The sequence below is a fragment of the Aythya ferina genome (assembly GCF_964211825.1).
Source record: "Aythya ferina genome assembly, chromosome: 11".
Taxonomy (NCBI): Eukaryota; Metazoa; Chordata; class Aves; order Anseriformes; family Anatidae; genus Aythya; species Aythya ferina.
Window position 1 is genome coordinate 14134875 of NC_140307.1, and position 12815 is coordinate 14147689.

Consider the following 12815-nt stretch of genomic DNA (forward strand, 5'->3'; position numbering starts at 1 on the left):
AATGGAATGAAATGGAAATGGTCTGTGTGACAGTGCTACAATTACAAGTCTAGATCTACTTTGCTAGTGAGGCACAGCTAGGTAAAGGGCTTTTTATTTATTATTATTTATTTATTTATTAACTGAGAAGTAAGGTCTCGCAAGATGCTGTTGTCTATAGCATAGATGGCATATTATTTGTCTTTTCAGTTTCATGCCCGTATCTTTGACCAGCATTCTGCACTCAGCTTTGATCCCTGGGTTTTGCTCCGTGTTAGTACATTGGTCCAGGCCTGCTTCTTGTGTACACGTAGGAATCTGGTGCTTAAAAATTATATACAAATGGTGTGAAACCCTGCTTAATAAAAAACTCAAGGTATATGTCGGTGATAGCAGCAGTTGTGCTGGATACTACATCAAATCCCTCTATCTCCAAAAAGATGGGGGTTGGATATGTCAGTCTTTTGCACTTACAGATAATGATTAGCCAGATTTGTTTGATTACTCAGGTTGGATAACTGGGAAAGGTTCTTCACTAAGATGGTGGTCAAGCACTGGAACAGACTCTTCAGGGAAGTGGTCACAGCACCAAGCCCTCCAGAGTTCAAGGAGCATTTGGACAACATTCTCAGACACAGGGTTTGGTTTTTGGGTGTTCCTTTGTGAAGCTGGGAGTTGGACTTAGATAACTTTGGGTCCCTTCCAGATTAGGTTTATCTAGGATTCTCTACTGTATGAATTGAATGGGTTATTTAAAATGACTTTTTTTTTCTACTTGTTTACAGGTTGCATGGCCGGTACCATGAAATGGCACCAAACGTTGTGCCCATGGACTATACAAAGGACCCGGATGTTAAACTACCTATGCAGCTTATAATAAACATGCCTGAGCTAAAGGTATGGCTTCTGACTGCTTACAAACTGTATTCTGATAAGCTCTAAAGCTTTCCTGCCAGAGATTGTGTCAAATAAGTTCGGTATCTTTTCCCCTTCCAGTTATTGTTCAAGGGCAAAGCCAGCCACGGAAAATGGAAAATATTTAGGTGGATGTCTCCCTTGAAGAGATAGTTGGGATAGAAATTAAAGGAAATTAGTAAGAACTAAAACTACAATTTACACTCTCTTCATGTCATATATCCTTTCAAAGCCAGTGGTTTTTTTTGCTGATAACTTTCCTTAATCATATTGCATAGTATAGGAATGTAGTTAGTATGTACCTCATTATTGTTAAAATAGTTACAAAATTGAAACCTGAGATGTGAAATAAGTTTTTCCCAGAGTTGTTATAATATTTCTTTCATCAGCCGGTTGAAAGCTGTTCACCCTTGTAACTCCTAGAGCTATGTAGTGCAAACCTGATTAGAATTCAGCTACAGGTTAGCTTTGTATCAGCTGTTTGCATTTTCCAAGTCTGTGTCCTTGACTGCCAGGGCTATTGGTGTAATTCCCTCCTCTGCAGCTTATGAAGGTGACCTTCTTATCTCATCTCTAAAGAAATGAATGGCATTTACTAAATCATGTAGGTATTACAGTTTTAAAAAGTTATTCTTCACCCATTACAGTGCTCAGCATGAATTAGGAAAAGGACATGCAAGTAGTATAATTTAAGGTTTGTTTATGTATGAAAGTGTAACAGCAGCAGCATTCTATAAACCCTTTTTTAAACATTAATATGTGTGTAAATATGTTGAAATATCTATGAAAGAGCCTAAATTATGTGCCTATGGAGTTAATGAAGAAGAAAGTGCATCCGGAGAAGTAATCATGGAGCTTGAAAATAGGTGGTATAAAGATCTTGCTGAAATGTTCTTTTCAGTTCATCAGTTGGCATAAAATATCTTACTATATGTTAACTGTTCAGATACCATAAATATATACTGCAAGTTTTTGCATCACACAGATGTTTTTATACTCTTTTCTTATTGTACAGATAAGAAAATTAGGCAACAGGACGAGTTAGCAATACTTTGCAAAAATGCCCCGTATTTTTCCTCTCTCAAATTGAGTCTAAACTGGAGATAGCAACACAGATTTCTAAGTTGATTATCTAGAATTAGATTGTTTAAAACATAATTAGGCATCTAAATAGGTAGCCTGAGATAAGTAGCTACCACAAGCAGAGCTAATTAGGCCCCTAGGCTGTATACTGAAGTATATTGTTAAATTGCTAATGGAGCTAAAAGTTGGAAAGTAGAAAGCTTGCTCTAAGCTTTATTTTTTGTACTTATGATGGGATCAGATGAGTGATGAGAGGTGAATTGAACACAATTATGCACTACTTTTCAGAAAAACAAGGAGTTTAGTGCAAGAAGTTATTAGAGAGATGGCTGACAACACGTGAATAATGAGAACCCGTTGCCACACTGTGGATGAGACAGCATTGGTATCTTCAAAAACTATTTAAGTGCTCGTACAGAGAATAACTCCACAGATTACTAACTAGATTTATGATTTGGATGTAATCTCTGTAAATCAGAAGTCCCTCATGTTCATTGCACTGATCTCTTTCTTTTTGAATTTTATTTCTATCTGCTGCTGGTTCCAGTTAGACTTAGGCTGGTGGACTGGGTGGGCTGATGATTTTGATGGTTACTGTGTTCTACTCTTTTTTTCTCTCTTAGAGGTGATCCCTAGATGAGTTGAATTTGTTTTTAATGTCCCAGTGAGATTTGCTTTAGGTTAGTTAAAGGATCAGTTCTTAACAGATATCCTGAACCAGCCAGTTACCTGGAACCTATCTTAAAATATGAATATATTTCTGACTTGCTGACATGTTGGATGGACAGCTGTATATAAAAATGCAAATTAGTCTTGTATGAGATGCAATAGCAGAAGTTACTAATGGTCTTACCAATATGAATATAAATTAAAATAAACTCATCAGCTTTTCCAGTAGCTGGCAGGATAAAATAGTATGTGCTTCATGTGGTCTAAGTACATGGGTGTATCTTGAAGTATCCTGGTTGTATTAAGCCATCTGCTGTGTTTTGCTTATGCACAAATATTGATTTTTTAGATTTGTGATTAAAATACATGGTTCTTAAGGGTTTTTGATTGACTCATTCTTTGTTGCAAGTAGTTTGATATCTCTCTATCATGTCATGCCTGCAACTCTTTCATCACTGTAGCATCTTAGGTGTTTGTACTGGCACTTCACGTGGGGAGACTCACTATTCCTTAAGTTTTATGTAGTTATCAAGGCAGAATCTCTAGGATGTTGAGAGCATGATATGAAATTTTCTGGCTCAGTTATGTAACTCTGAAGGGCTTAGCTGCCAGATGGCTGGTAGTTGTTTTGTGAGACATTGGCAGGCTGATATCAGCCTTCAGTTCTGAAAAGAAAATAAGTGATGGTAATCACACGTACTTTTTTTGTCTTCAGAGATACAGGATCAGACACTTAGGGAACAGCTGTTCTGTGAAAATGTTAAGAGATGGACTGCTGTTTTTACAAGACAGTGTGGTGTGTAAACTGAGATATAAGACATAGATTTTATGTTGACCCATGATTAGATTTTGTGATACAAGAGCGTATGTCACTTTTGTAACATATTTAGGTGGTAGTGGTGTAATAAACTTGCATAGGTGTATTTAAAGTGGATCAAAATCTATCTTCTTTCACCCCTTCAAATCTGTGAAGCTTTCTGACCCAGCTATAGACTGTCCTGAGACAAATTGAATTTGGTTTCATGCAAATGGCAGGACAAAACTCAGTGTCAAATTTAATAATAATTCTCTCCCAAGTTTCCCAAGGCTGTGAAAACCCTTAGAAATACTGCTGTCAAACCAACCATTTCAGGAACTGAGGTTTTAAGAGTTTGTGGAGTACCTTCCATAGCTGGTGAGCTTGTTTCCAGTAAAATAACAATTAAAAGAGGAGACTGGATCTGCCCCACCTCCCAGGGTCTTTCAAAATATTGACGGTTAAAGGTTTTAAAATGTCACCTAAGATCTCAGTCATAAACCTGGGCCAGCGTTGGTCACGAAGCATTTCCCTATCTCTTATACAGACAGGGGAACAAGTCTTTCACCTATAGTTCATTTTCAAAGCAGTCTAGGTATTGACTTCAGCTCATACATGAAGAAAAAATGTCCTTAACCTTTGCAACTTTCCCAGACTGCTAAATAAATCGATATTGTTTACTCAGTAAATTTTCATCAAGGTGAAGACAAAACTGACATTTGAATCTCAGAATAGAAACAAACAAACTAAATGTCTATTGAATTCTAATAAAATTAGTGATAATTTCAATGCACCTGGCTTTTTTCATATGCACATTACACTTCCAGTTACTGGCAATGTTGAGCTTAATACCACTGCAGATTCTGACAAATGGATAGAATCAATAATGCACTTTTCTAAATTAGATTCTGCTACTATAAAGAAATATCTTTACTTCACGCATTAATGTTTTGAGCCAGGATGTTTTTAAATATGTCTGTGTTTCAAAGGAAAAAAAGATCTTCGCTAACTTAAATTGGCAATGAATTTTTCACTAATTCATGGTCCTTAAGTTGAAAGTCAGGGCAAGAAACAAATAAATAAAGAAGGGGCAGATACTTTAAGTTGATTAGTTCTACCATTACACTGAAGTTAACAGATCGAGTTTACTCTGTCTGTTCCATTGGAGTCTCTGTCCTCTAATTTTGACAATCTTGGCTACACAAGCAAAAGTCTAATAAGTTCATTCAAGGGCATATGAGAACATTTGAGATTACGCTAATTAATACTGCAAATTTGTCACAACAATACGAATTGCTGAGTATGAGGCCATGTAAAAAGGGAAGATGCCTTTATTTCAAAACACAGCTGATTTCACTTGCATTATCCCTGTCATTTCCACATAACTAGATGTGAGAATGTAACCTGATCGCAGAGATCACACGTGTTCTGTAGGATGCAGGACTACATGTGTGGCTGCCGTCTTTGTGATGTATAAATCTCTGGTTGTAAGAACCTTCAAGTTGGCATACGGCTGTTTCTGGTTGTGGCAGCGTAGCAATCTTTGTGTCAAGACGTGGTCATAAAAGGGCTTTCTGGAGGGGAACCGTTTTTGTTTCATTCACTTTACAGTCTGTTGCTTTCCATTTTTGGCTTGTGCAGTAACTTCATTGATCCTCACAGGCCTTGTCATTAGCTGCAGTGGTGAGTGAGGTAGTTCATAAATCCACACACTACTGAAACAGAATGACCAGCAGGCACAGGAATCAGTCAGGGGAAAAAAAGGACACACAGGGAACAGAGAATTGATCACACTTTAGAATCAGTGTTAGCACCCAGTTTTTTTCTAAGTTTAAACATGAACACATACATGCTGCTTCAAAATAAAAATAAAATAATTTCCTATAATTTTAAGAGGATTGAGTTTTAGAAGTCATTTCAATGATTTTGTTGCACTGGTGCTAAGTAACGATCTGTCCTCAGTTTTAAAAGTGATAAAGTTTTCTGTGTAATGGATGGGGTCACCCAAGACAGCAGGTTGATTGTCTTCCCAGACCCCCACCCTGCTTTGGCTAACATTTGCCTCTAGCTCATCCTGACATCCTTGTCCCTGCATCCTGTTAGTTGTTTCTCGTTATTGTGGGATGCTTTATGCCTTTTAGACCTTTCCTTTTGTCTTTCTGAAGGCCGTTTTAAACAAGTGTTTCTCAACTTAACCCTGAGCACTCCAAGTGTAACAAGTGAGGGCCATTTTTTCTCCAAATTCTAAATCTGTACCTATTGATGCTCTATATTAGTATTTTCTGCACTTTCTTGCTGTAGTGAATCAGGTTTTGTTTCAATGCCTTATATTGCCATGATGGACTACTATGTTCTGCAAGAATCAGCAATCCCATATGCAACTGGCATCTTTGGTTTTTTGGCCCTCGTGACCGTGGTGCAGCCATCATTAAATAGGTAAGCTTGTTGCCAAGCTGTCCTACATCTCTGCTTTCTGCACAGGTGCAATTGCTCAAAACCTTGTAAAATTCACTTTGGTTTATATTTTATAGACTTTTAAAGTTGTACTTGAAATAGACCCCAAAAGGTTGCTTACTCCATTCACCTGTTTTATCTACAATACTTACCAAAACTGAAATTCAGTGCGTTTTGCATTTCTCATTAGAAACTCTAGGAGTTTTAATAAGCATAAGAGCTTTATTAAGCATGTACAGACAGATATGGTTGTTTATCGAAGATGTAAACTTATCAATCTATCTGTATCTTAGCCTTGGTTTGTGCAGGACTTTCTTATGCAGCGCGCTGTAGTTGCTGTAGAGAAGTTGGGATGACATAAATAGAACAATCTAAACATAAATAAAAATTGTATTTGATTTTTGAGGAAGGTGTTAGATTTTAAAAAAAAAAATAAATTATGGAAATGTGCTTTTGTCTGCTCCAGGGACAATTTGCTCTTTCACTTTTAATGTTTCTTCCATAGTGCCAGCCTTTCCTTTGGATGTCTAGTAATGAACAATTTAGCCATTTTTATGTTAATGTTTGTCTAATAAAAATCCATTTCTATTTTTTAGGAGTAACTTCTGAAACTTGAGCATTTTGTAATGACTACCCAACCTCTCTAGTTTAGTTATCATGATCTAAAGAGAATTGTTATAGTTATACTTGCGGCACCTTATTTTGAAAATGCAGTCAGCTTTTGATAGGAGGACAAAGTCCTTTAAATTCAGTGGTCAAGCTGCAGGATGATTACAAAAACGGATAGGGCAAAAGGACAACACAGTGCTTTCCTTGAGCCTCTGATGGAAGTGAGAGAACAGGGTGTAAATAACAAATGCCACGGTAAGATTTAACTGTAATCACAAGCATGAGGCCTATAATCACAGTCTTAGAAAACTAACGGTCATGATTTATCATGTTGTGTTCTAAGTCTCTGTCAGAATAGATGTAACAGCATATTAAAAATGTTTAGAAGCACAATTGAGTAGAAAAAGCTATGGTTAAGAAGATAGATGGCACGTTGAGGAAGATGATTTCAAGCCACTTAAACAGCAGCAATCAGCAAAACAGCCAAGTTTTAGCTGTAACAGTTCTTTATGGTTTCTGTCTCCACTCTCATTTTTATTATGAGAGGACTGAAAAAGCTTTTTAACAAGATAAATGTAGGTTTCTAGTTGTAAAAGGATTCTTTTTTAAACAATTAGTGCTTGAAGGAAAACAATCTATGAGGGAACCGTATCGTTTTCCACTTTATTCCCTTCCCCCATGGCTTTTCCTTTAAATATGATGGAAGCCTAATCTGTGCTCTTCAGAGTAGAGGTAATGAAATTACAGAAAGGATGTGAAAAGTATCTGTGAAGGTAAACTAATACTTTCCATTGTGTAAACCACAGATATACTGCCTGAAGACACACAATATGAGAAAGTTAAAGGAAAGAAATCAATATGAGGAAAGATTTTATTTTTCATTTAGATTTTAGAGATCCATTTGGCAAAGAGTTACTTAAGAAGTATGCTTAGGTCCATTTAATTGATTGTTGACCTATCTGTAATTTCAAGGCCTCTGACATGCCAAATAGATAATTCATCTTAAGCAACTGCAATATATTAGTCAGTGAGATTGTGACTAGCATTACGATGCAGAAAGTCCTGGGTTTTATATTCACTGCTCATAGGGATATTTGCTTCTGTGTAGTCCCTGCTTGTTGCCCTATGCTGCCAATAAGATGTCAGTTTCCAGCTGTTGCCATGCCACCATGTTCTGACGGAATTGGTTTTGAAAAAAACAATACAGCAGTTCAGAATGGCAGTGTATCTAACATGTTTTCTCATCCAGTCTGATACTGAGCATTTCCTAATACTACACGTTTAACAGACACGCTGTTTTGTGTCCTTTGAGAAAGAAACTGGGCATATCTTGTATAGCCCAACTGAATCGTGCTTTGTCTTCGCAATAAACCGACCATTTGAAACTATAGAATCAGCTATTTTTCCACTGAGTGGCCTTCTATATGTATATTCATACCCCAGGCAGGTGTACTTCCAAGCACTTGAGTCAGATGCTCTGAGTGGTACCCACTGATGCACACCTTCTATACCTCCTCCACACATCATGCAAATGATGGGAGGGATCGTTTTGTATCCTTTTACAACACTTCCTCTCAGCCACCTGGCTTATTCTGGGGTGTTGTTTTTTGTACTGACTCTACAGCTGTGACCCTGCTGCTTTTTTGAGCTTGACATCTTTTTATTTTCAGGAATCCCCCTTTTTTAATCTGTATTTAATTTCTCTCATTTTAAATTGGCCTGTATTTTCTTCGTCTGAATAGTGAGCTCAGACTCATATTAAGTTCAGAGCACAGTGAAGTCATTAATTTTCTACCCTTTGAAATCTGTAGACATGCTCTGTACTGTGGAGTTACTTCACTCATTAAACAATGTAGCAGAATTTGAATTTAGTATTGAGGGCCTTAATGCTTTGTTATTTGAGACCATGGCTCTGGAGTTGCTACTTCAGCTACCTTTTGAAACAGCCTTATTTCTGGCTGTTATCTCAGACAGAAAGGTTGGAGAGATCTTGGCATTTAGTAGTACTTAAAATCTCTGGTAAAGGCTATTCTGTAAATCTTGATTGTCCCAAGAGATTAATTACACTTCCAAGTTTGGTTTCTGAGAGCCTCACTCATCTGCAAAAGATTGACAAACACGCTTGTATTGTTTGGCACTGGATGGCTATATGGCTTTTGGCAGACTCCAATCGCTTTCTACCATGGAAGTAGTTGTAGAGTGCAAACTGAAAGGCTCAAAGGCATCTCAGGTTGTTAGTGTATGCTGTGTCCTATGATACCAGTAAAAGAGAAATCTGATAAAATCAGGTATGCTCTGAGGATATGAATAGCCTGTTAGCTTCTGCATGAAAGTATCTTCAAGTTCTAGCTGATAAGGCTGCCAAAACATGTTCTTATACTTGCCAGGCTGTATGTCTTGCTAAATGTATGTAGATATAGGACAGCTTTTTTTTTCAATCCAGGCCACATAACCAAATGTTTAACCACTTCTCTGTATTTGCATCCTGGAGCAAGACACTGCAAGGAGTCATCCAACAGTAAGAGTCCACACATGACCAATCACCTGAAGAAGAAAGGAATGCTGCTTTCCAGGAACTGGATGTCCTTTGAAATGTTGTCCTTGTGCACAGTCACACCTCATGTTCCTCTTGGAGCATTTATGCTGTTGTATGTTACGCTAGCCTTTTAATAAGAATCCTTAAAAGTTAAAATGTTGGTCTGTGCCCCTATGTAACATGTAACTGGCACGTGAAAGAGGCCATAGGGGAGCATACTTTAATAGTCACTGCTGAGGCTCGGAAGTCTGTTATGTGACCGCATAGTGGTCATACAACAGGCACCTTTATAACACTTACAGAGGAACAATGGTTTCCCTGGAACTTAGCTACAATTCTTTATTGGAACTTAAACTACAAAATCTGTATCTGCCTGAAATTTGGGTTCTACCAGGCTGTGTCCTCAAATGCAATAAGTCAGTAGAGTTGTGCTAACTAGCATGAGCTAGAAAGATTAGGCACAAGAGTTTTATTTAAAATTGCCTTAGGATATCTCAATCCATGTTGGCTTAGATTAATTTTCCATTTCCCTCATAAACTTGATCTGAAATTTTTGGTAGATTAGAACTATGTCAAAGTTTTCATTATTTGAGGTTGTAACAAAATATATTTTAAATGTTATCTATGTGTATGTGTGACAAATGTCATTATGCTTCCAAGATCCCCCTGTGATTTCAATTGGATGTCTTTATCTTTAGCTCTTGTTTTAAGCTGTTGCGCACCATTAAACAGTTGTTGAATTTAACTTCAGAGGCGGATGCATATTAGTGTAAGTAACCCAATTCTCGTAAGGAAGTTTGTGCTCCTGTAAGATGAAGGATATTTGAATATAAAGCATCAATCTGTTCAAGTAACTTTGCTTTGTACATGCTGTTGGTACTTAGCCTCTGGGGGCACACAGAAAATACTGTGTTTTGTACGTGCATATGTGCTGTGTGTGTATTATCAATAAATAATTATAGTAAACTGAAGATTAACACTTTCTGGCCATTTACCTCTCTAATATAGCTGTTTTATGAAATTTTATTTAAAATAATTGGAAGGTATTATGAATATTTGTTAGTTAAATTTTTGTGGGGAAAAACTGAAATGGATATGAGTGAACTTTTGAGTTTTCACAATACTGCTGCTTTTGAAAGCAAACAAAACACCGCAAGCATATTAAAAATAATGACTAAAGCTGACTGCGTTTATAGGAGATCAATATTTTAATTGCCATTCTTGGCTTCAGACAAGGTCTATAGAACATACTTGATAAGATGCTGCTTGCAGTCCAGATGATGTTCATTTGTTTTATTCCTATCCAATTGAATTGATTTTTGCCAGTTTTATAGACATAGCTACAAATTCATCTTGATTTTTATATAGCTGTGGGAAAGATGTTGCTTTGTTCCTATGAAAACAGTGGTTTTGGACTTCAGAGTACTAAAGCAGCTTTTCTCATGCTTCCTGACTGGTGTATTTATTATGGTTATAGAATATTGGCTTTTTTAGAGTGGCTTGGTCACCAGCTGGGTTGGTGAGGTGCTAGAATAGAATCTCAGGATCATCTCTGTACAGAGGAAATTGAGTTCAAAACTCTTGAATTCAACCAGAGCTCAAGCAGAGGTTGGATATTATTTATTTATTTATTTATTTGGTAACAGTGAAAATGAAAGACCCTTCTACAAGATGCTACTGGGGGTATGCCTCTACATCTTTAATGAGCAGATTTGGTATGATTGATGGTTTCATATCAAACAGAATGGATAGCACAGATTTTTACTTCTTAACATGCTTTCATAAATAATAGTTGTTCCTCCAGCCACGTATCACCTGGTGATGTAAAGAGCCTGTTTGTTTTATTGACTTCCCACCTTGGTCTGTTTGTTTCATTGACTTTCCACCTTGGTCTCTCAGTTCCCTTCTTGTGTCACTCCCTGTTTGTATCTGGTAACATCTTAATGCAGGAGCAGTAATCCTCTAGGCTCTGTTAGTCTGACAGCTGGTCTGGAACCAGTTATGTGCAAATGATATTCACAGTCTTAGTGGCCTTATCCTAACATTTATAAAGCAGGTGTTTCACATTGGAGAAATGAGGTGACCATCAGTTTAGAAACAATTAGTAACAATTGAACTGAGAAAATCTGGGTGAGGAGTGGTGTGGTGGCAGTATATTTTACTGACACTTTGTGCCAAAGCATGCAAATGTCAATTTTTGGATGTGCTTTGGGAGAAAGAAGTTGTCTTCAGAAAGTGATCTTCAAGCATCCGACTACTGTTTATTTGCAGGGAGTCTGTGTTTTTGTTGATGTTTTAAATAATAATAATTAAAAAAAAAGTATATATATATATATATATATTTTTTTTTTTACAGGAAAATCCCTTCAAGGAAAGAATTGTGGAATCTTTTTCAGAAGATGGAGAGGGGAGCCTCAGCTTCAATGATTTTGTGGACATGTTCTCTGTCCTCAGTGAAATGGCTCCCAGAGAGCTGAAAGCAATCTATGCCTTTAAGATCTATGGTACAGTATTGAGATGCTTTTGTATGCCCTGCTTGTTTAAAGTAAAAGAGTATGAGAGTTGCTGGTGATCTTTTCTTTGTTTCTTTTACTGTTTAGATTTTAACACAGATAACTTCATTTGTAAAGCAGACCTGGAAAAAACCCTCAATAAGCTAACTAGAGAAGAGCTAACAGCAGAAGAAATCACTTTAGTTTGTGAGAAAGTGATAGAAGAAGCTGACATGGATGGTGATGGGAAGCTAGGATTTGCAGATTTTGAAAACATGATTTCCAAAGCACCAGACTTTCTCAGGTATTGCCTTAAGAAAAAGTATGTCACTAGGTATTTTCAGGTATTCTTTTTGGATGTTGACTGTGTAGTGTGGCACACTGTCCAATGTGCCAGGCTTTTTTAAATTTATTCACAAAATTACACATGTTGAGTGTTGTGGCAGGTTTAGTTTCCTTTTTTTTTTTTCCTCCCCTTAGTGCAAAATACCAAAGTATTGCTTTATTGGTGAAGGCTAGGTAGATTTTATAAATGTGCATAAATACATTTTACATGGAAACATTGATTATTCTCATTGAGAAGGTGAGAGGTAGAGGTTCATACTGGTAGCAGAAAATTGATTAAAATGATCTATCGCTATATTTTTTTTGGATGTGCTGTTAAATAGTACTTTTAAAAAAGTACTATTTTACTATTTTTTACTAAGTACTATTTTTTAATTGATTTCTGTCTGTTCTTAATGTTCTGTAGACAAAACCCAGTCCTCTTAAGGTAGAGCTTCTCTTTCCTGTTTCATATTTAAAGAGAACTTTTATAAAAATACCAATGGCTTCTAATTTTTACATGTTAATGAAACATTCTACATAAGTTATGGGTAAGACTTACTCAAGTAATACAAGGATAGAGCCTCTTTAAGAAATTGCAGTGGAACAGCCAGCAAAAGTAAGATACTTCAAGACTGAGAAGAGTTAATTTGGATTTTGAATCTATTGGCAGTGTAGGCTGAAGCTAAAGCCTAGGTCTGTTTTTCACCAGATGTCAGTGGGCTGCGTTATCTACATCTAATAATAAGTGCATGATATCTTGAAAAAATTATTTCCAAGTCTTTGTTCATATACATTATGGCCAAGTTGGTAGTGTGACTGGTGATAATTGACAATGACAAAAGTTCTAACATTTGGGAAAATAAGAATCCAACAATCATCTGGACTGCAGGCAGGTATATGGTATGATTTTAAGTTTGAAGTGTCCTGAAGAAAACAGAGGAGTTTTTCTTTGGTA

At 36.7% G+C, this 12815-nt stretch overlaps 1 protein-coding gene across 1 annotated transcript in view; it reads left to right on the forward strand.

Moving 5' to 3' along the window:
- The window catches only part of ACSBG1 (acyl-CoA synthetase bubblegum family member 1), an 86968-nt gene that overhangs the window by 67283 nt on the left and 6870 nt on the right, over positions 1-12815 (forward strand). The window contains exons 21-23 of the mRNA XM_084532179.1: positions 765-876; positions 11398-11545; positions 11642-11837. Of these exons, the coding sequence (XP_084388305.1) occupies positions 765-876; positions 11398-11545; positions 11642-11837 (456 nt within the window). The remainder of the gene's footprint in view (positions 1-764; positions 877-11397; positions 11546-11641; positions 11838-12815) is intronic.